Source organism: Echinops telfairi, unplaced genomic scaffold (assembly GCF_000313985.2).
Source record: "Echinops telfairi isolate 266 unplaced genomic scaffold, ASM31398v2 ScPeMD7_9;HRSCAF=40, whole genome shotgun sequence".
Taxonomy (NCBI): Eukaryota; Metazoa; Chordata; class Mammalia; order Afrosoricida; family Tenrecidae; genus Echinops; species Echinops telfairi.
This window is the reverse complement of record NW_022103906.1, coordinates 26,522,911-26,547,204: the sequence shown is the minus strand read 5'-3', so window position 1 is coordinate 26,547,204 and position 24,294 is coordinate 26,522,911. Positions and strand designations below refer to the sequence as shown.

General features: G+C 44.8%; 1 protein-coding gene across 2 annotated transcripts; it reads right to left on the bottom strand.

Annotated features, from left to right (window-relative positions):
- On the bottom strand, positions 1-23,428 carry SLC18A1 (solute carrier family 18 member A1). Of its 2 annotated transcripts, XM_004707571.1 has the most exons (15): positions 23,305-23,428; positions 21,939-22,296; positions 21,270-21,328; positions 17,175-17,258; positions 15,822-15,914; positions 13,167-13,256; positions 12,877-12,920; positions 10,693-10,753; positions 10,501-10,596; positions 4,592-4,670; positions 3,560-3,611; positions 1,613-1,676; positions 1,237-1,356; positions 920-1,053; positions 1-117 (listed from the first exon to the last, which is right to left on the bottom strand). In XM_004707571.1, the coding sequence occupies exons 1-15, from the start codon at positions 23,426-23,428 to the stop codon at positions 1-3; spliced, it is 1,575 nt and encodes a 524-aa protein (XP_004707628.1). The 2 variants fall into 2 exon arrangements, with proteins under 2 accessions (XP_004707628.1, XP_030740459.1); XM_030884599.1 differs by lacking the exon at positions 10,501-10,596.
- Positions 23,429-24,294: the final 866 nt, after the last annotated feature.

The following is a 24,294-nucleotide window of genomic DNA, read 5'->3' as shown; positions in this document are numbered from 1 at the left end:
CTACTGCTCACTGCCAGGCTCCTCATAGTCGCTGTCTTCCCCCAGGGGAAATTCCTTTGTGGGCTTCTGGGTTGCATATATCCGGGTTTCCATGGGGCAGTCCTGGCTCAGAATTGCCTGCAAAGAGAGGCAGGAAGAGAAAACACTGCGATTCTTCTGGTCTCCCCTCTTCGAGTCCCCACTTGCTCACGAAGCAAGCGCTGGACCCTCTGTCTACGTAATGGACACCCAACAACCCATCCCAGCTTCCTAAACCCCTGTGAGGACAATCAGCTGAGAAGGTGTTAATTGAGTCCTCACAATGCAAGTTAGAGTAGAGGGACACCTGCCTTAGTACCCTTCCCATCTGACGTTCTTGTCTTCTCTATCCCCAAACCAGCCTGGTCCTTGGGGGCTCATGCTATGGGAAGTGGAAGGTACGCTATTAACTAACATCATGCATTACTGTTTGATCTTGGGTGGTTTTGTGTTTGTTGGTTTGGTTTGGGTTTTTCTTTGTTTTTGTTTGTACAGGATGACCTGGTCAGGATATTGCCAGGTGTGAACGAATGAAGTAAAATTCTACCCGTTTGAAGGAGACATCATTTGGTAATTCTCCATTGCTGGAAACTGCAGCAATTACAGGATGGTTTTGGTGGTCCCTGCCCCAAGCTCTTTATGAACTTGCCATTTTCCTGCTCTAAATAATGTCCTTTCTTAAAGCCCCAGTGTAAGGGAGCAGGCAGTTTTGTAGGGGGCGGGGGTGGAGAAAGGTAGAAAGAAAAGATACAGATGAAACAGGGATCCGAACATATGGTGAAGTAGCTAGACTATCGATAGAGGGAGAAGTAAGAATGACAGATGGAAAAGGATGAGAGAGGCAATGAAAAGAAACAGAGGAGTATATATTTTGGGAGGGGCGGGAGTGGGAGCCCCTTACGAGCTTTTCCTCCTTGGCTGGGGGACTCCGGAGGTAGTAGCAGAGAGGCGCGTAGAGGATGTTCACAACCCCAATGATGACCATGAGCCAGGGAAAGCCGACGGCCCGCACAATGGCACCCCCAGTGGACGGGCCTATGAAGAGGAAATCAGACTGGCCAGTGTTTCTTCAGCACAGATGACACATGTAGGACATTCTCCCAAAGCGTGCCCCAAGTCAACTACCCCCAAAACCTTAGGGCGATCAGCCTTCTAACGCCACATCCAACTAACACAAACCAGGACTAGTCCCATGTCCCCATCACCCCCCCAACATACCTACTGCAAAGCCCATGCAGAAAGCCACATCAGCAATGGCATAGACACTCCCATAGACAGAGGTGTGACGCAGGTCTACCAGGTGTCCCATGATGGGCATCATAGAAGAATCCACCATGCCTGTGGTCAGAGCAAACAGAACCTTGTCAGACTTCAGTACTCACAGCCCCCTCTCCTCCTGCTTCATTCACTCTATGTCTTTACCTGTCCCTCTCAGCAAGGACACCCGTTTCCTGGGGGAACTACAGGCCCATCTCCCCACATGTTCGCCAGCCACACTCCTGCATCTTCTATTTTCCCCCCACCTGCTCAGATGGGGAAAGGTGGAGGAATGCATCTGACCTCAGACCTTTGTTTTCCTAAGGGCACTGCTTACCTATGGCAAAGCCAAGCCCTGCAACGGGGCCAATGAGGCCAACAATATTGTGAGCCAGAGGAACCTGCAGGGAGGAGAAGGAAGCTATCAGAAGTCCAGGTGGGTCATTGTGGGAGAAGCGCTCAAATGACTCTCACAGGAACTGTTAGTAGGCACTGGCTATGTACCGCATGCATTGTCTCTTGAAGTGTCACACCTCCCCTACAGAGAAGCATCTTCTCTTTCCTTTTAAATTTATAAAACTAAGATTGGTAACGTTTGGGTGGAAATCCTAGGATAAGGTTTAACCCTCAGCGTCAGCTCCATGGTACCACAGACGGGGTCATTTTATGGGAAATGGTGATTGTGCCCCTTTCTCAGTCCACACCTCAAAACACAAGCATGCTCTGTTGTTCTCAGTCTTCACGAGTGGAGTTGATTCTCTCCATCAACAGCCTCCAAATGATCTATTTAAAGCCCTAATGTCATTGCTGTTGGAACAAGAAGATGGCAGAGAACAGAGGCCAACAACCAATTATCCATTAGGTGGAGGCACTAGCATCATTGTCTGGATGGCATGGCACACACACACACACACACACACACACACCTGTGAAACTCATTCTCGTTTTCCTCCCAGGCCCATACTGGGAGCTTTTTTCCCATGCTCCCTGGGCGTCTGTCCCTTCTGCCACCCAACACACTCAGTGAGTCTTTGCCCTCTTCTGGGAATCATCAGCCCTCACTGGTTGTACATATTATTTAGATGTTGGTGACTAATGAACATTCCAAGTGTGATTTTTCTCAAGGGCTGTTTATATTTTGTCAATAATGTTGTCTAAAATCCACTGAGGATTCAAGGTTTACAAGGATTATCTTAATAATGTCCCAGGCATGGATCTCAAGATTTATAAGGATCATCTTAAGAGCTCTTTGAGACAGGTGAGATTAGAATCCTCTCTATACCAGTAAGGATACTAAAGATCAAAGAGGAGAAAGAAAAGGCTCAGATATCTTTAAGGAGGGTTTTTTAAATGAAAACTCCCTTCTTTCTTCTTCTCCTAAACACTCTGAAGTTAGGGACTCGGGCACAGATCCTCTGGTGGGTCCCTGGTGATTTATGGGGCACTAGCAGGGTGGGAGGAGCCTTGGTGGTGTAGTTGTTACAAATTAGGTTGTGATCCTTAAGGTGAGTGGTCGGAAACCAAAAGCCAATCAGAGGGAGAAAGCTGGGGCTGTCTACTTCTGTAAAGTGTGACAGTCTCAGAAACTCACAGGGGCAGTTCAACCCTGTCTTATGGTCGCTGTGAGTCAGTATCAACTTGATGGCATTGAATTGGTTGGGTGTTTTTTGTTTTGTTTTGGCATCGGTGGTGAGGTATTTGGATAGATAACTGAAAGGCTAGCAGTTCAAACGTACCAGCCCCTTTTCAGGATAAAGATGAAGTAAAGCAGTCAGCTTCCATAAAGATGTACAGACTCAAAAACCCTATGGAGCAATTCTACTCTGGCCTATCTGTAGGGTCACTACTAGTCAGTATCGGCTGCAGGTCAGAAGGTTGGTTTGGTTGGTTGGTTGGTTGGTTGGTTGGTTGGTTGGTTGGTTGGTTGGTTGGTTGGTTGGTTGGTTGGTTTGGTTTGGAGATGAGTAAATGAAGTCTTACCATGCACGGTATTGCTGACTCCAGAAGCAGATACCATCACATGTTACTTCTCAGAGCTCTGACTCCAATAAGCCCTTTCACCCAGTCTTTCTCCTCCTCCTCTTCCTCCCGCTCCTCCTCCTCCTCTTCTCAAATAGGTACCAATTTCAACCATTAGCATCTACCTAGATACTAACTCCAATCCAAACAGAAATGGTCTTTCTGAAAGTCATTTGCAAGTCAATCCTTTACGCATTTAAAACAAAGTGGTTCTTACGTGGCTCTCTTTCCCTCTTTTCATTCAACTCGTCTTTTTGATACTTACACAGAGCAAGCTGGCGCCTACAACCACCATCCCAACCAGAGAGCACAGCCACCTGGAGGGAAAAACCACCATCAGGTAATGATGCGGGAGGCATCCCTCCACCTGTCCGCCCCGCCTCACCCCACCCCCACCCATCACCATTGACAATGCTCAGTCCTATCACCCATTACTCAACAAAGCCCTTAAGAAAAGACAATTTCATCTCTACATGGCCAGGCTGTATCTATGTCTACTCTTTCCCTCCCTTTTCTTTCCCCTCATCTCTTCCTTGGCCCCATATCTCTTCTTAAAGTATATAAAGGAGCGATACAATCCTTTTTTGCCTCAGAACATGAATCAGCTGACCCAAAAGTACTTGACCCCTGGGAGTAGCTCCCCAAATTTAATCCATGCTGTTTTCCAGTTCAGACTATGTTCTCTTGGTGCTATGCCCAACCGATTCATGTTTTACTTTCTTCAAGGTCCATGTCAAGACCCATAAGTGGGCAAGCTTCTTCCCTTCGCTGACCTTCTAGCAGTAGTTTTTAACTTAAAGAAGAAGAATAAAGGAAAGAACCTCACAGATTAAAATAAAATTCTTTGATTCTAGTAAAGAAATAGAATCCAGATGTAGCGCCAGCCCCCAATCTTTCCCTTGGTAGCCTCTGAGGTATTTCTGTGCAGTCCTTAAGGGCTCCAGGGAATGGTTTGAAAATGACTCCCCTGACTCCCCAACACACATCTCTGACATGTACAGGGATGGATCTTTGGTTTTGCCCATCCTCCCCCCATGCATGTTCCCTATGAAGTGATCTTACATCTCTTACTGTACAGAAAACTCCTGGAGTTTAAAAAAAAAAGTTTCCTCAACTTCTACTGCCTCCTAATCAGCTCAGGACAATCCTTTCTCTCTACTGCCTTTGCTGTCTACCCAGTGTGCTATTTGACTATCAGTGTGCACTTGTCCTAAACTTTCAGTTTCCAAGAAGCTGTTCCTCATGCTAGCTTCAGGGATGCCCTCCAAGCCCTCCTCTGGTTCCCCAGGCTACATACCGGCCCATCTTGTTAGCCAACACACCAAAGAGATTGGTACCAATGAGGTAGGACAGACTGCCAGGCAAGAAAGCCAGACCTGTAGAAGGACACAGACATGCACAGGTTATATTTATGACCCCTTATCAGCTAAAAGACAGGGAAGCTCCTACGTTACCTTCAATGGTCCCAACCCACATTTCTTTACTGGTTTTGTTATGTTGGGCCAACCCAAAGCAATTATCACAAGGACCTACACCTCTGCTTTCCCTAAAGTTAAGACCTTATTCAGCTTCAGTGCAGTTAGTATGCTTCTGGTTTCCCTGAAGCTTCCTGATGAATGGTTCGAATGAGTCATTCTCACATATAGTATACCCTTGATTATCGGCGAAGGAGCGTGAGCTTTAGAGAAAGATATACCTCCTGGAATCTGCCCTCCTAGTTACCAGCTCTGTGACCTTCCTTTCAATAAGTCACTAAATCATTCTGAGTTTGGGTTTCCACATCTGGGAAAAACAAAGTTATTATTAATGCCATATCAGGTTAAAATGAGGAGCAATGGAGTGGCGCAGCAGAAGCATGCAACACTCATAAACCAGAGGTTGATGAACAGAAACCATCCGTGTGTGTGTGTGTGTGTGTGTGTGTGTGTGTGTGTGTAAAGCTTTTCATTAATTTAGTCTCTGGCTACATTTTGTTTGGTTTTATAACATCAACGTATTTTAGATACATGGGCTTTGGAGTTACATAGTTCTGGGTTCAAATAGCAATTTAGCTACTTGTGAATGTGTGGTTTGTCAATTATCTTCTCTGAATCTCATTGATTTATTCGCTCATTCATTCATATACTCATCCATCCATTTATCCATCCATCCATCCATGCATCCATTCTACAAAACTTTTACCATGTGTTATATGTCTGTGAACTAGGAATAAAGGGGAGATAAAACAGATAAGATCTTACGAGTTTACATTCCAGGGGATTGAGACAAACAATAAGCAAATAGACAAATAAATGGAAGGGATAATCTTGAAAAATTGTAAGTTCTGTGAATGGAATTTAACATGATGCTTTGACAGAATGGCTGGGCAGAAGGGCTGGCTGCCTTAGACTTGGTAGGAGGTCATTCTGAAAAGGTAATAGTTAAGAGAAGACTTTAATGGACAGAATTTCAAACACAAAAAAACAGTTGGTGCAAATGTAGAGACCTTAACGATGAAAGTGGTGAGTCTTTTCTTATGTGAAGGAAGGATGCCTGTGTGGCTTAAGCAAAATGAACAAAGTGCGGGGTGGTAGAAGATGAAGATCCCAGAGAAAAATGGGGAATTACTCCATGTGCAATGGGATGTTTGCAGGGGGCTGACTTATATGTTAAGAAGAATGGATTCCAGGTCAAGACTGGAAGCGAAGGGGTCATTTGCAAAATACAGAAAAGTGATCGTTCCTCAGTTAGGAGTCGTATGGAGAGATGTGGATCAAATGATAGATGTTTGGAAGATAAACAAAATTAATTTTTAAAGCCTCAAATTCACTGCTATTGAGTCAATTACAACTCATAGAACCCCCACAGGACAGAAAAGAAATACCCTTGTAATTCTTTACTAGAAACCCTCATCTGTCTCCTCAGGAGAGGCTGGCAATTTCCACCTGCTGACCTTGCATTCATTCAGCACCACAAAGCATAGTCCACTCTGCCCTAGGAATAGATCCCGGTAAAGATGCACTGTCTCAGGTGGCCTTCATAGCCGTGAGTTTGGGAGGTAGAGTTAGGGAAGCTTTCTGTTGGATTGGGTATGTGCAGATATAGTGAGCATGTAGAAAATTGAATAGAAAAAGGTAATTCTTATGTGTTTTTCTTGGTTGAACAAATAGCTGAGGCGATACATACATGTGTGTATATATTTATGTGTATTTATTTACATTTACATTTATATGTGTGTGGAAAGGAGGAAGAGAAACGAGTTTGAGTGCAATATGATAGGACTGAAATGTCGATTACATATGAAGGAGAGGTTGGAACTGTCAGTCAGTTGGATAAACAAGTTTAGAAGTTTAAGGAGAGGCCACAGGAATGTAAATTTGAGATTCGCTGGGTGATATGTGGTTCTTAAAGTCATGGGAATGGATGGGGTCATCTAGAAGAGATCCTATATTACCTTGGGAGTTTCCAAAAGATGAAAATTAATAATCATGACAAGGAACAGTCCAAGAAGTAGGTGAGAAGGGATGACATTCAGATGGCAAAGAAGGGTTGGCCCTTGTTAGGAGCTGAGCTGTATCAACCATAACGAGTTAAGGCAAGGGAGGAGTCAGTGAACGTGGGTGCAAGTACATGGAATAAAGTCATGGGGAAATGTGTGTTCCTTTGTTTTCTCAATGAAGCTGAGACAAAGGCAGCATAATGATGACGGTAAAGGTGTGAGATGGCACAGGAGGACGACATTGAAAAGAAATGTGATGCGGTCCTTTGGGAGAAAGGGAAAGCGAATGAAGAATAGAAGGGATGTTGGGTAGTGTGAACACTCACTTTCAGTATGTGACCGTACAGGTAATGTGAGGCCAACAGGCTGATTGTGTTTTCCTACAACTCCATTCAGCTGCTCAAGTATGACCAGCACCACCAGATAGGTTTGACCAGGGTTAAAAATTTCCCAGGTGACCACACCCGAGGGAGGGGGAGGCAAAGGAAGCTAACAATGCTTACAAAGGAGTGAGCTGAATGATGGACCATGAATTCCAAGGCCAGTGAAGAGATCACTGAGGACACGAGCAGTGACAGAAATAGAAAAACAAATGGAGCCAATATGCTGGTGATCTCAGTATGACCAAAAATGATCGATATGAGGAATTAGAATAGTTCTTGTGCAGGAAACATGTAAGGTGATAACTAGACTGCTTAAAATTGGTATTTCAGCAGAGGTGACAAATTAAAGGTGATAGAGAAGTCAAGGCTATGACCATAGAATTGATTGGAGGATATCGGGAAGAATAAAAGACTATTGCAAGAAAGTAGATTAAGGAAGTGTACAGCCCAAATGCTCCTCGTGCCATTCAACTAGACAGTGAAGGCTCCGGAATGGTGAGAGAAACAGAGGGAAAAGGATGACATAAGTCACGTGATGACACCTTAATGAACGAGGAGGAATAAGCCAGAGGTTGGTAGAAGATTACAATGAGGAGGGGTGGGCAAGAGGGGTTGGGGGCTAATAATCAAATGGCATGACCATCCTACGAGTCGGAATCTGAGGAAGGGAGCAGAGAAGAAATGCTGCCGAAGCAGCAATAGCGAGCCAAGGGCAGAGGACCAAGGGACGTGCATGCCTCAGGAGGGCTCCCTTGTGAAACATTCTGGTGTCACGGCAAAAAACGTGGAGTACTCGGCGAAGAGCATGCCGTCACTTGTTGATAAGGACAAGGAGGTCCGAGAGTTTGGATCTGAACGGACAATGGGAGACTTTCAGATGAAGAAGCCTATGGAAGATGAGGATTATAATCACCCTGACAGGGTGGGGGTGCGGTGGGGGCTGGCTGTGGGGATTAGATGAGATCAAGCACATTGCACCATGCCTGGCACCGGGCGGCTGCCATGTGAAAACTGCCCTGGATTATTTTCACCATCACTGGTGGCTGACAGTGGCTTGAATCCAGACCTCATTATCCCAAAGCCAAGTGCTTTCCATGACCCACGGGGTGAGTCTGGTGGCATTAAAGGCTCTGGCATAGGAACTGCTTGGCATCAGCTCCGTGAGTGTGTTTGGGTCTCACCCACCCTTTCCGTGCCTCACTGTGCCTAGAGGAAGCTACGCTGCCTGACATAAACAATCATGACTAAAACTATCAAACCAAAAGCAAATAACTCGCCAGTCACTGGCTGATGGCTTGTTTGTTTTTAATATTCTCTTCTACTGAGTGGAACGGAAGTATACCCTAGGGTGTTTGCCTAGTTTGTCAGGATGCGGTAACAATCTGTCTCAACCTGGACACGTTGGTTTCTGGTCAATTGCTTTTACAAAGTCTAGAGACTGTGATAACTTGACTATTGCTGTGGTGTTTGGAATTGGACATAGCATCCTAGGCTCCTCCCCGCTTTAAGGCATGTGGGATTTCCTGAAGGAGCTTTTCTTTAATCCACGTGGTTGGTTCTTGAGTGCTGGTTATGGCTCAGCCGCATTTTGGTGGCATTGTATATAAAATAGGTGCCCTGACTGTGTGTCTATAGATACATACTTTTCCCTCCACAGCATATCTCAAAGAGGTAAAGCATTGCACATAGCTTGTATTGAAATGATGTAAGCAAAAGTAATTATGAAAATAGGAACAAGAGCTATTTGTATTAGCTATCTCTGCCCTCTAGTCCTGGCGCTGTGCTGATTCCTTTAGGATACAGAGATCTGATCCTCAAAACAGCTCTAGAAAGTGTTTCCAGCTTTACCGAAAACAAAGTGCACCCAAAGATGTTAAATTATTTTTCCAAGGCCTCAACCAGCAAGTGGCTCAGTCAAGATTTAACATCATGTTGACCTGTTTCCAAAGCCTAAGCTGTTTTCCTGTGCTCGGGCCACACAGTATTCAACCAAACCATATATCACTCTCAAAAGCCTCCTTGCCTTTGCTCCTTCCAATAACCTTGAGAGGCGTTCCTTTGGAGCATGGCTTCCCAAGTGTGGTCACCTAACCAGTCAGAGCAGCATCATTCACTGATAGGACCCAAAAACGTTGTAAAAGACGTCAGAGACCAAGACTTCAGCCTAGTGTTCTGATTTGATATCATAAAGCCCTTTCTTCAGTAACCTCAATCTGAGGCCCAGGTCACTGCTGTGAATCTGGGTAATGTCTGACACGATGGCTGAGAGTGGCCATTCTCTACTCTGTGGTTGCCCATCTGCACCAAGTGCCTCTGTGTCCAGGGCCTTGTGGACAGAGGCTGTGTGCAGGCAGAGGCACTGAACACTGGCTAATTCAATTAATCACCATGGTCAGAGAAAGCTGCAGCCGAGGAAAATTCAATTTGGGGCTGGGAGAGCAACTGGGAGCCTTGCTTAGAATGGTCCCCTAGAAAATTAGATTTAGTGCTTTGTATTGCATGCTGAGCTATATTTGTTCCTTATCAGCTCCCCCTCCGGCCTCATAAACCTGTCTTTCCAGCAGTGACTGGGGGACTTGCACGTAGCCTTCTCTGCTGTCCCCTTTCCTCCAGCTTCCTGGAAAGGAACGGAGACTCGCTAAACTCAGAGGAGCCACGTAGTCTCCCCACCAAGGGACAGCGGAGCGTGGAGGCCTCTCCCCTGATGCCCAAAGCTCTCCCCGCACCTCCTACAGAGGCCAGCACCTTCTCTAGGCAAGGACAGCAGAAATAGGTACATACTCCATCAGCTCTTCCTTGGAGGGAAAAGGCAGCCAGAGTAACCTAGACAATGTGAGAGAGACATGGGCATGGCGAGTGCTGGTGTGGCCTGATATGCTACATGTTACAAAGCATCGCCACGTGTGCGTCCTGGCATTTTTTATCTTCTAACAAGCTACCCTTGAGCTAGAGATTATTTTGATGCCCATTTTAGGGATGGAAAACATGATGTTTAGAAATGTTGGGACTGACCCAAGTTTACATGGCTAATCAACTGAGCTGAGACTAAAACAGAAGTCTTTGGGCTCAAATTCATCAGCCCTGGGTAAGTGGCCTTCCACCCCTCCCTCTTCCCACCTGCTCTTTGCCTACCCTACCCTTTCCTAGGCTGCTTTCCGAGAACATGCTCAGCCTCCTCCACCTTGGTTCATAGATGGGGGCACGGAAGTTAATCCGATGTTAGAAGCACATTGTCCTCTATGACTCTGAAGACCTAAATCTGCCGATATTTCCTCCTAATGACCTGAGAAAGGGCCCAAACGCCTACCTCCTCCCCAAGCCCGAGTTCAAATTGCAATCACTTACCCAGCTGCCACTCAGGGGAGCACATGGTTTTCAGCATCCAGATTGGCAGAGTGGGCTCCAGCATGGCCACCCCCATGTTGGCAAAGCAGAGAGAGCCTCGAGACAGAAAATCATTCCGTCTGTGAGCCACCCAACCCTGACCTGAAGAAGCCCAGCCTCTCCCAGACCAAAGCATGGGGAGCGCCTGCTTACCTGCAGCCACCAGGATATACGGGTCCTTAAGAAGTGTGAAGAGTGGGGTCCCCATGACCCTCTGGGGAACACAGAGAACAAACACTTAGATTTTGGATAATGTGCACCTCCTCTCTATTGTCATAGAACCTGAGACTATTCAGACGGGGCCTAAGCACCATCTACATCAGCTCCTTTACTACATTCAGTCACTACCATAGAGTCAATGCTGGCTCTTAGTGCCGCTTCATGGGTTTCCAAGACACAAGACCATAACTGTTAACAGGACTGGAAAGTCTAGTGTTTTTCCTGAAGAGCTGCTGGTGGTTTTGAACTGCCAACCAATGGGATCACTTCCCAATGTGTGACCACTATACCACCAGGACTCCTTTCCATAGTGATGAGAAAATCCAAGTCCAGAGAAGGAAAGTGGCTTTGCGTTGAACCATGTTTGAACTTGCTCAGTGCAGGTTAGTAAGTAAGCACAAGTAAGCCTGTGCTTACCTTCTTACCAGACACTCCATCCTTGTTGAAGATTGTAAGGTTGAAAAGAGGCTTTAATTCTATAGCAAAGTAGGGGTGGGCGGTGGGAAAGAGAGAGATGCCAGCCATACCTAAAGCAGACTCTTTGATGTGGTGAAAAATGTGAAACTGTTCATCGTGTTAGTTAATAAGCACAAATAAGCCTGTGTTTGCCTCACTTTCTGGGTAATCTGACACTGTCCAAGAGACAGAAAACGTGTAACACCAAGACACTGCAAAGTAGCAAGAAACTATGGCAGAGAAATGGGAGCAAGGGAACAAGGAGACCCACAGAAGACCGCAGAGTGGCTTCCTGGCGCACAGAGCAAGGCAGTTACCCTAGGTAACCACGGCAGTTACCCTGGGTAACCACCAAGAGAGAGAACTGAGTCCTGGGGCAAGAGACTTCCTGATGGAGTAGGGTGCCCCAGGCGCTAAGACACAGCTGTGTGAACACTTGCCCGAGCAGGCTGCGGCTAAGGCCAGCAAGAGGCTAGCCTGTGGGCATGGCTGGGAATATGCTGGTGTATCCTGGGTCATTCCTCATTCTGATTTTAAACTGCTACTTCCCGAATAAGCCCCCAAACAGTGAGTGTGGTCTGTGACGTGAGTTCTGTGTGACCATTACAATGAATTATTGAACCCAGCAGAGGGTACTATGATTGGAGTGGGGAGGGAGGGACAGCTGGTATCAAAATTTGTTAAAAGTTTGGAGGGTGGTGTTGATGGGATCAGGTATCAGGCATCAAAGACCCAGAACAAAAAATCATATCAATGTGATTGAGGAGGAGTGCAGAGTGGAGACCCAAAGTTCATCTGTAGACAATTGGACCATCCCCTTACATAAGCATCACAAGGAAGAAATGAGCCAGTCAGGGTGCAGTATAGCGCTGATTAAACATACAACTTTCCTCTAGTTCTTTAATGCTTCCTCCCCCCTCACCCACTATCATGATCCCAATTCTACCTTACAAATCCAGCTAGACCAGAGGATGTACACTGGTACAGATAGGAACGGGAAACACAGGGAATCCAGGACAGATAAACCCCTCAGGACCAATAATGAGAGTAGCGATACCAAGAGGGGAGGGTGGGGGGAGAAAGGGGGAACTGATCACAATGATCTACATATAGCCCCCTCCCTGGGGAATGGACAACAGAAAAGTGGGTGAAGGGAGACATCGGTCATTGTAAGACATGAAAAAATAATAATTTATAAATTATCAAGGTTTCATGTGGGAGGGAGGAGAAAAAAATGAGAAGCTGATACCAAGGGCTCAAGTAGAAAGAAAATGTTTTGAAAATGATGATGGCAATATATGCACAAATGTGCTTGACACAATGGATGTACGTATGGATTGTGATAAGAGCTGTTTGAGCCCCCAATAAAATGATTTTTTTTAAAAACGTTGGAAGCATAGCGATAGATCTGACCTCTAGTTAATAGGAATCAACCTTGGTTGATGTTGCTCTTGATTCTCCTCTCTCCTCCAGAAGTTAGAGGCGTTCTGATGCCACCAAGCCATTTTTACAGGAACTTTCTCTGGGAACCCAAGGACAGTTCTCACTTTCCCTTATTTTACTTCCTTTACCTTTTGTACTAAGGATGTTCTAGCGATGCTTGGTTCTCTGTACGTAGCCATTCTGTATATCTCTTAGCAACAAAGCTTGGTATTTACTTACCTCTGGGGAGACTTTTGAGGGCTGTAGAATGCAGAATTGTAGTGCTAAGAAAGACAGAGGGAGACAGCTTAGTGTTCCCACTGATTAGTGGGAGGCTCGTATAACCACCAGCCAGCAAACACTACCACTTATCCAACTCCCTGCATTTCTCCCTTCTCTCTTGGGGTGGGGCAGTCCTTGATGAATGAAAACATGCCCTCACCACCCCCTAATGCTAGTCAAGATACCACAGTGTGACCTGGGTTTTGAACTAGTTGTTACCCACACAGTAGCCTCTGATGAGGGCTTACCTCCATCCAGTACTGCCAGGAAGGCCAAGACGAGGAAGGGAGCAGACTTCCCAACAAACTCGTACATCACACTGCCAAAGGGAGCACCCACTGACAACACAAAGGAGAAACCAAAGGCAGATTTGAGGGCCAACTCGCAAGCAGTGTAGACTTACCAAGTGGAAAACATATTAAAGGCCAAAGGAATGATGTGAGCGATTTATTTTCACATGGTTTGGAGAAATAATGCTAACTAACCTGATTCATTCATTCATTATGTGGGGGTGACAGAGAGAGATCATGTACTGAAGGCTGCCTGGTCTACTTCCTCCCTCATCTCAGTGTGTTGTTCTATGGTCATTTACATGTTGCTATGAAACTGAAAACAATGATGCCAGTGGTTCAAATACCAAAACATCACCCATGTTAGTAGTTACACTTTGGGCTGCTAAACGTAAGGCCAGCTGTTCAAAACCACCAGCCACTCCTCGAGAGAAAGACCAGGCTTTCTACTCCTGTCAAGAGTTACAGTCTCAGAAAATCACAGGGGCGGTTCTACCCTGTCCTACAGGGTTTCTATGAGGCAGATGCCCGTGAGTTCTCTAGTTCTTCCAGACGAAGGCAGACTAGGAAAACGCCTGGCAATCCATGTCATACCATAAGTCAATGAAACCTGTCAGACTCGCAATAGAAGAAACAGTTTTGAAACCGATTGTGCTATCGATTGTCCAACACTGCTTGATGTGATTGAACTACAGAATGATAGGATGTCTGGATTAGCTCCTAATAAAATGGTTTGGAGGGGGAAAAAGAGTAGGAAATGAAAAATTCTTAGCTTCACTACCAAATAAGACTAAAGCGCTAAAAAAGAGAGAGAGAGAATCACAAAAAACTATTGTCTGATACAGTGCTAGGAGATGAGGCCTCACATTGGAAGACACTCAAAACACACAGTAGCCACAGCCATGGACTTGAACATACCAATGATTATGAAGAACATGTAGGACCAGGTAAAATGCCCTTCTGTTGGACATGGAGTCCCCATGGGTTGCCAAGCTAACTTGATGGCAGCTAACAGCAATAGCTAGGGCTTCTAGGAGCCCCCACATTCCCATTCTGGGAATTCAGAAAGGGAGATCTAGTCTCTGCACATAAGGAGCTCACCTTCTAGTGGAAGAAATATGTGTGTGACTGAACAGAGCAAGGACACGATGATTACACCACTCGATGAAAGAGCAAGAGAACTGAGTGAGAACCCCAAGGGAGCCACAAAGACTTTGCCAAAGTGAGGAACCCCGCAAAGGAAAGAGGCACGTGTGAGGAGCCCAGAGGTGTCCTCCAAGAGGGGGAAGTTGGAGGATGAAGAACCCAAGGTGGATCAGAGACTTGAATGTAAATCCCAAAGCTGTACAGGTCATCAGTGAGACAATGAGGACAAGCATAAGGGCCCTCTTAACCGGTACCGACACACTCCCCAACCTGATGGAGAAATAACGCACAGAAGACAAAATAGATGATGGGGACCTACTAACATTCAGTCACTGCCTACATCGAAAGATTTCATCAAAAGAGAAAAAGGAGACCCTACATAGTGGGGGGCTGAGGGGGGACCTTTGGTAACAATACGGACAAGGCACTAATCACTAAAACCTACAGAAAATGGCAATATCTCATTAAGAAAAAAAAGATTAATCCAATTTAAAAATATGAACTTTTTTTCAAAGAAAGTATCACTTAGTGATTGGCAGTTTGGGATTCAGTGCCTGTATCCTGTTGCGTGAACTATTTAACCTTCTGGTGTTATTATTTTACCAGTTTCATTGGCATATAACTCACATATCATATAGTTCAAGAATTTAAACATATTTTAAAAGTTGTGCAATCATCCCTACAATCCGTTTTAGAACATGGTCTTCTCCCTGTCCTCACTAGTATTAGCTTCCCCACCTCCCCTGCCCAAACCTCAAGAAACTATTAATCCAGTTACTGTGCCTATCGGTTTACTTCTCCTGGATTTCATCCATGGAAAATCAAAATACACAGGTACAGCTCAAATACAAAAAGGTTTTAAAAGTTAAAAACTCCAATATCAATAGCAAAATAAAACATAGAAAACCTCAGTTGAAAAGATAATAGAAAATAATAAAAACCAGAACCATTTAAAAATGGGCCAAAAGGGAGAACAAATGATAAGCTTATTTAACCTTTCTTATCCTCATCTCTACGATGAGGGCAGCAGTCATTTCTCCCTCGTAGAGTGGTGGTAAGGATTAAAGTCTGTACTCTGCTTAGTGCTAGAGCTGGTAAAAAGTACACTCTCATGGTTAAGGCCTTGGGTGTGCGCAGAGACAGAAGTGAAACAGACAGTGGTCACTTATGTCAGAAGTTGTGGTTTCTGTACTTCATCCACACCCTGATAGGCTGCTCAACTTCTTATAGAAAAAATAGGTTTTTGGTATGTGAATCATATGCCAACAAAAACTGTTGGGAGGGTGGACGGACTTTGCCTATCCTGGGTGCCTGCAAAGGACTCAGACCAGCATTGGAGCAGGGAGGGGAGGAAAGCTCTTGTTTCATATGGCCTTGGGAACATTTGCCTCAGGGTCATCTTTGGAGAATGTGCAGTAGTATCCTGCCCTCCTGAACCTAGCAGATCTAGGAACAGGTGCCACATACCCAGGACTCCCAAAGCCAGGCCTCCCAAGGCTATTCCCATGGCACGGCCCCTCTCACAGTCATCCTTGTAGACACTTGCCAGCATTCCAAGACCTGAAGAGAGAATGACAGATGGAGTTAGCACATGAAAGCACTCTCTCTGCCCCTCTAGCAGGGCCCTGGATCCTTGTCCTGGTGTATCTTAGAGTTTCCATTTAAGGGGCTTTATGAAACTTTACAAGAAACATGTTATAAATATGGCCCCCGCTGGTCCTCCAAATGCTCAAATTGCTCATTCCTTTTGTTCAGAATATCAAAGGACTTAGAAGAGCCAAGGCCTCTGGAAGGATACTATTTTCCAATTATACTAATAGTATACAATTATATTATACTAATAGTATACACAGAATACTATTTTCCAATTATATTATACTAATAGTATACACAGAATACTATTTTCCAATTATATTATACTAATAGTATACACAGAATACTATTTTACAATTATACTAATAGTATACACAGAATACTATTTTACAATTATACTAATAGTATACACAGAATACTATTTTACAATTATATTATACTAATAATATACACAGAATACTATTTTACAATTATATTATATTTCATATCATTTTGTGACTTCCCTAGCACATTTCCCTTAAAGAATGGAGTATGGGGAAGTTAGGGAAAGAAAAAACAATGAATACACAGCACTCTTCTATTTAATAGCCCAAGAGACAGCTTGACAAGTGCTGAGCCCCTAGCAGGGAACACAGGCTTGGTGATGAAAAGCCATTGGGATAGAGCAGAAAGTAGACAGTGCTCACTGCTGGCCTCACTGTGCAATTTTAGCCAAGTCACTTAAGCCCTCTCAGACACATGTGTTTATGCGCAAAACACAGGCAATAGATTTCATGGGACTAAAGGAAATAATGCACACGGCAGTGCTTTGCTAACTGTAATGATACTGTAGATACTACCTAGAAACAACTGTTTGTATAAAATGTTAAGAGAGGTACAGGGAAAGACCTTCGCATGGCACTGATTAAGAGCCAGGCGGACTTCATTGCTCTAGTCTTGCTCTGCCCGAGCTAGCTTTCTCTGAACACCACCAGTGGACATTGCGTGGGGCTTGGAGTTAAAGGACCTTGTCAGCAACACTTCATTTACGTGGCTTCTGAGCCACAAATCCTACTTAAACTAGGATGATATTTTCATTAATGTCCACAAACACTTCTCAGGGAACCCAAGGATAGTTTTGGTTAAGAGGTAGGTGTGTGTGTGTGTGTGTGTGTGTGTGTGTGTGTGTGTTTGCCATGTATGTGCACTAACTGCCCCATGTGTGCGTTTGGAAGACACCAGCGTTACCTGCAACAGATGAAAATGAAGATCCGATGCCTTGAATAGTCCTGGCCACAAAGAGGAGAGCATAGGTACCAGAAAACGCAAACACTGCGCAGAGAGAGCGGGGTGAATGTCAAGTTAGCACATTACCTTCCACCCTCCACCTCCACCTCCAGAAAACAGGCCCATTTTATTACAGACACAACCCATTAGGCGTATGTTGTTTAAAAGCACGATACCTGCTCCTTGTTTGGGGTGTTCTTCCTAATCCTCACCCCACCCCCACTTTGTAATTACCCTGAAGACTCAGAAACCACTTAGACAAAAACCAAGTCACACCACCGTCGACGGAAGGCTGAATCTCCCCATGTTTTTCAGTGAGCACTGGAAGCTGAGCATTCTGAACACTGGAATCAAGGCTAGCTACAGAGTTCAATACACTGGGCTAGGCAGTGGTCCTGAAAGGACTTCCAAACTTCCTTACACAACACCCAGATGGGTGCCCCCTTCGCACTTCAAGGGCTATAAGCATAGGATAGAAAGTACCATCTTGTGATCCAATAGACCCTTCCCCTTAGCTTAGTTTTGGAAGATCTTTTGGACAAATTTAACCAGTGGTATTTGTTAAGCAACAATTAGTATGCAGCTGTGTTGACTCTATAGGAGATATGAAACAAAGAAAGCATTTAGTTCACACTCTTGAAAAGATTCAGGGTATTAGAGACTAACGTACCAGGAGGCTTCAAAAAGCTTGTGGGGGGAAAAAATACATTGTTTTTCCATTCTGTGTTTCCACAAACTTTTTGACGCCCTCATACATGAAACAAATTACCAAGCAGGTTGTTAGTCCGTATCAAGAACTAAATTACAGGGTTCTGAAGGCAGACGCTTGAGTCTAGACACAGCTCACCTCCAATTTCAAAACAGTATCTCCTAAAGAGAAAAACACACTGCCAATGGGTCTGAATCAGCAGAAGTCTCACCTCTTCCCTCCTTCATTATAGATGTGCTTGGTTGTGTTTATAATCTTCTCCCATTACTTTCTGACCGTGCACCCCTCATTTCTTCCTAAGCAGGCACATTCTTCGTTTCTCTTTTTCTGGCCCCAATGTCCCCTCTCAGGATTTCTGGTTTCTGATCTATCCAAGGTCTACTATCCTTATATCTTTGAAAATCCTGTGACCAACTTCTCCCTGTTTGTGCTGGAATTTCCCAGTTTTAGAACCAAAAGTTCTGCACCCGGAGAAGCCCCAGGGAAAACGGAATGATTCGTCACCCTTTTCAGAAAGAACAAAGTATTGTCCCTTTCACTTTGCAACCCTAAATGGATCACCATTTATCTATTAATTATATTAAGGGTTATTTGAAGCTGGGGGGACTTTTAGGCAATAATAGGACCTACAGCTTTTTTTCTCCTTTTAAAATTATATTTTATTGTGTGTCCATGAAGTTTTAACAGCTATTTAGGTGCCTATTCAACCGTTTCTATACAATTTGTTCAATGTCATGAGTTACAGTCTTCATAATGCAGGAACCTCATTACTTCCCTTCTGGTTGTTTTGTTTCCATTAACCACGCTTCCTGCCCCTTCTCATATTTGTTCTCAAGTTATTGTTTGCCATTTGATCTTATATTGTGATTTTTTTTTGATAGAACATAGTACTTGCGGATGATAATCATTTTTTAACCAATTTGTTATTTATCTACAAGATGGCCCCTGGGATTCGTTTTAATTCATGGTTTGAAAAATATCTCCGAGAGATCGTTTCAGAGTGTCTTCCATTGGACCCAGTCTAGCAGGTCTGGTTTTTATTTCTTTCTTAGGAAATCGAAGGTCGGTTGCACGTCCCCCTCCCCTTCTGCCAGGCTCTATCTACTGTGGCTCGACTAGAAGAGACAGTGGTGGTAGCCGGGCCCCAGGCCGCTCCTCTGTCCTCAGTTGTGGTTTTCATCAGAGAAAGGGATGTGACCCTCCGCTCCCTGTCTGTTGCCTTCTGATGTCTTCTTTGACGAAGTATCTGCTTATGGATTTTTCTTGGTTCATGATTAGGTGATTTTCTGTTTAGTCTTAAGTTATGAAGTTTTCTATCTGTTTTAGGTCTTAGAAGCTTATCAGTTAGGGGATCCCCAAATATTTTTCCAGTCTATAAATGTTCCCTTTAGTCTTTTGATAAAATCTGTTGATGAACATATAAATATTTAGCTTTTATGGGGTCCCAGGTATCTATTTGTTTCATTGTATTCATTCTATCAGCAACTTCTTCACAATATTTAAAACTGCCTTAGGGTATGCTAAACACCAAATGTGCTTGCTTTGTGCTAGAAATGGGAAAATGCATAGCAACACCGGTTACTTCTTGAGAACAATTGTTATGACTCAATAAAAACAATTGGGTAGAAAAGAAAACAAATTCAAACTCTTGAGTTCTTGGCAGAAATTAGAAATACTAGACAAGGTCCTTGGTAGTAAAGAAGTTAGGGCCCAACGTGGCACAGGTCACCATTGAGTCAACAGACTCGTAGTGACCCTCAAGGACAAACTAGAACTGCCAGAGGACAAACTCTGGATTTCCAAGAAACTCTTCATGGGAGGAAGAAGTCTCCTTTTTCTCTCAAGGAGCAGCTGGTGGTCCCGAACCACTGACTTTATGGTTTGAAGTACAACATGTAACCCACTACACCATGAGCCCAGGTAGCATAGTAGCCATATGTTGGGCCTCTTACTGGAAAGTCGGAAGTTTCAAGCCACCAGCCGCTCTGAGGGAGAATGATGGGACTTTCTTCTCCTGCGAAGAGTTAGTCTCGGAAACTCACAAGGGCAGTTCTACCCTGTCCTATAGGGTCACTATGGGGTGGCATCAAGTGGATGGCAGGGAGTTATTAGCATACAATCTGCATTATCTTGTCTCTCAGGGTGCTCCCCAGGTCTCCCCAGACAAGCTTTACAAGCTCCTGGATATCCATAATTGTGTCTTTAAGTTCTATATGTGTTCTCAGTGAACACTGGCATCAAAGCATAGTATATGTGCACCATGAAGTCTTTGGGAATGAATCTGAAGTGAAATAGAACACCTTAAGCATTTTCAACGCCCTCTTTAGGATGGTCTGAGCTTCTACAAGTTAAAGAGCATCTCTAATGAAGTTCCTCATTCCTTGTGATTTGGTTAGAATTTTCACAAATACACTGTTATGCTCAGACAAGAGAACTTAAATATCTCTAGCCCCTGAACTTCTCATCCTTTCATCCTTGTCTGGAACAAATTCACGTTCAACCTTGTTGATAGGCATCAAGTCCGATGCTGGGAGGAAAGAACGCTTGAAGAAGAAGAATAGAAAACCAAGTACTTGACAGAAAGGCAGCAAGTACAACAAGAGGGAGGACGCATATTGTTGGGAGAAGAGAATCAGCAGAGCTCTCAGGAGCCAAAGACAGATGGGTAGGGTGCTTTCCCAAACTCGCCGTTTGACGCCCCTCCCCTTTCATTTCTTCATCTTTTCCTTCTCAAGCTCACTTTCAAGGTTCATTTTTCTTACTTACTCTTCTTATTCCAGCTCGGTTTTATTAGGAAAATTTAGCAGATACTGCGTCTATTTGACTTTCTCTTTCTGGTTTCCTTAGCAGATTTACTTTCCTAAGCCATTACCCCTCAAGTTCTTCACTTGAAGGCAGGAGATATTTTGGAATTTTCAGGTTGCTATCGTCCGGCTGTATTCTTTATTAGGTGCTCTTTGCCTTTTCATATCTAGTCATGTGGCCTCTTCCTCGAGAACGTTTTATTAAATTCACCCAAAACAGTATTGCTATGTGCACACACACACTCTAGTAGAAGACGTATTAAAATCATCTCAATGTTTCCCCGGCTGAAGAAAGAGAAGTGTAAGTTCTCCTGTAGCCGAAGAGATAAATTCCAACTAGACAGACTTGCCAAGCTTGGAAGCTCGACTACTGCTCGATTCTGTATTCCCAAAAACATAGAAAGGAAAACATTTAAATTAAATGTCACAGGCCACTTAATGCCTAACTGCTGTTGGAGAAACTGCCTCTACCAGCGGAATATAGAGCGCATGACAAAATCAAGGGAAACAGTGAAGAAGGAAGGGGGAACTCCAACTACTTACTAATTGTGGAGAAGAACATGATAACAAAGCCAGCAAACATGGGAATGTGATATCCAATCCTAAAAGGGAATTCAAAAAAAGAAGATTCCATTTGAATAGGCATTCATACCCTTGGGTTCTAGTTTGTAACACAAGTGGGAACAGAATGCAGTTGAGAGCCTGGTAAAACAGGTCTCCGAATGCAGATGGAGAGATGGGAGGGGACAAGACTGAATGCAAGCAAACAAGCAAATGTACAACTGTATCCAGCGTCCCGGGACAAAATAATCTTTTCCAGAAGGATAACCTCGCCACACTGTGTATCCCTTTGGAACAGCAGGACAGTCTCAGCGACCACTAGTAGAAAACCAGGGCTCTGGATTGCGGGACAGCTGCCCCCTCCCATCCTCGCATCATTGAAGCCGCGATGTGTACAACGTGGGCTGCTCACTGGTTCTCTTCATGGTAACCAGTCCGCATGGCATCACTAAGGAAATTTGGAGGCCAGGGCACATCCTCAATACCATGTGATCCTTTCAAGTCACCAGCTTTCCAAGCAGCTAACTCCCCTGGGAACCCAACAAATCATTGTCCCTTCTTTCCCTCCTCCTAACCACCCCAATGAAATCTCCGTCCATCCTCTCGCGCCTGGGTCCTTAAGTACACTGTGGACCTTTGCACCCAAGATACCTGTTAGTGAGAGGCCCCACAAATGGGTTGACCAGAAGTTGCATCAGAGCCTTTGACGCAAACAGAATCCCAACTCGTGTGTTCTCTTCCTCCAAGAAGTCCGTGCCTTGCAAGCAGTTCTGTGTGTGTGCTGAGAGAGCGTCAGGGGCTGGAGGGGGTGGGGTGCCAGGCGTGCCATTCATCCAGGCACCGGGCCCACTTTCTTCAAAGGCCACGGTGCTGTTGTCAAAGAAGGAGAAGATGGTGGAGAAGGTAGACGAGGTGAGGGCATGCTGGGGAGTCATGGCCGGGCCCAGGCGCTGAGAAGCGTTGATTTGGCTGAACTCTGTGACGTATAGAAAGGTGGGCACAATGGGCACTGAAAGTCAAGAAGGATAACAGATGAGGGTTAAAAGGACATTGTCTTTGTACCACTACTGGGTACGGGGACGTTTCTATGAGGCCCCTTTTTATGTTCAAGAAAAGTATCTAAGTGGTTTAAGTGGAAGCCAACCAAAAGACCGTGCCTGCACAATTATCCCATTGGCCAAAATTCCCAAGGATTCGTTGGGTGGTATGAACCGTTCCCATGCACAGCTGCTAAGCAAAAAGTTGGACAGTCCTGCCCACCCAGAGGTGCCTCCGAAGAAAGGTCTGGTGATCAGCTTTTGGAAAAGTCCCCCTGGAAAACCACATGGAGTCCAGTTCCACTCTGATACCCCTGGGATCACCACAGGTCAGAGGCCACTTGATCGCAACTCATTTTCCAGTTCCTAAAACCCAACCATCTATCGGATTTATAACTTGTCTCAGGAAGATTCATCTTTAAAACTTACGTCTTGGTCAGGTGGAATAACATGTTAGTACCAATTACATAATTGGCATAACTTAATGTAAAAATCAATGGACTCTCAACGCAAACAACAGCGCTTTGGAGAAATGAAACACTACATAGGCAGGCTTGGATCAGGAGTGGTAGCGCCAGTATGAAGAATGTGATTTGGGGAGCGGAGAGACTGGAAAGATAACAGTGGGGAGATGCTCAGTGGCTTGGAGGACACTTAGAATCGTTCAGCAAAGGGGGAAATATTAGAGGGAGGAAGCAGAGGCTGGCCTAGTTCTGGTACCAGCCCATCCTCTTTTCTGACCAGATACTCTCTGAAATGCCTGCTCTTTGAACTCCTGGGACCTTTAGCAATGCTTGGGAAGCTTCGGACTCCATTTCCTGCTCCCTCCCTCAACCTCCAGCAACCTCTATGTATATCTGAGTATAGAATGGATATGTCTCAAGTCCATCCATTACTGAAATCTAGCAGGGTGCAAGTGCTGCCTAGTGGGGCCCAAAGTAAATTAAATTAGCCTTCAACGCAAAGACCCCTGCACGTACCCACCACAGTCAGCAGCATGTTGTCCAAAAGCAGAGCCACACATACCACCAGCAGCACCAGCTGCCGGGACTCTCTCCCTTCCTTCAGCATCCGCCGGGGACCTTCTAGAACCATCCGAAACATGGTGCGGCCTGGGTTGGGGGTATCTTCTCCTCCAGATTTCAGGACTACAGATCTTCTACTGCCTTTTTAAAAGAGGAGACAACATTCACCAAAGACAAGTGAAACTCAGTATGAAGAAATTGCAAGTGGTAGCAGTAATAAGATGCGTTTTAGAAGCTGTTCAATTCCTGAGTCTCCACTCACGTATTATAAACCCCAAAGCCAAACCCATTGCTTTCTAGTTGGTTCCAATTCATAGCAACCCCGTGTGTTACAGATTAGAACTACTCCACCCAGTTTTTTTAGTGGCTATCTTCTTATGGGAAAATCCCTGAGTGGTACAAATGATTTGCAATCAATTATCAACATAAAGATTGGTGATGTGAATCTACCCAGAGGTGCTAAGAAAGAAGGTTCTGGTGGCCTGCTACCATAATCATTACCAACAAGGAAACCCCATGAAGCAACTGTATCCTGTACCCTGAGGGTCCCCATAATTTGAAAGGGACTTGATGGCAGCAGATGAGCTTATGGAATTAGATACCCCAGCCTTCCTTCTGTGGTCTCACTGGGTAAATCCGAACTGCCGACCTTTCTGTTCATTCCAAGCACCAACTATGTGCACCACTTAGACATCTCAATAACTCTACCTTGTCCCTAGAATGCCTGTGTAGAGGGGAGGTGGGAGGGGGTGGAAATCAATTTGGTCTATTGTCGTTTCTGAAAATAGCCAGACAACACTTAAACATGTGTAAATGAGTAAGAACTACATAGAGCCCCCCTGTCATGAAGAGCTATGGGGAGGGGCAGCATAACACACACAGCCATGCGTGCACATTCATTAACTGAATCAAGCAATAAGGCCACAGTCATGCAATTTCATTGAG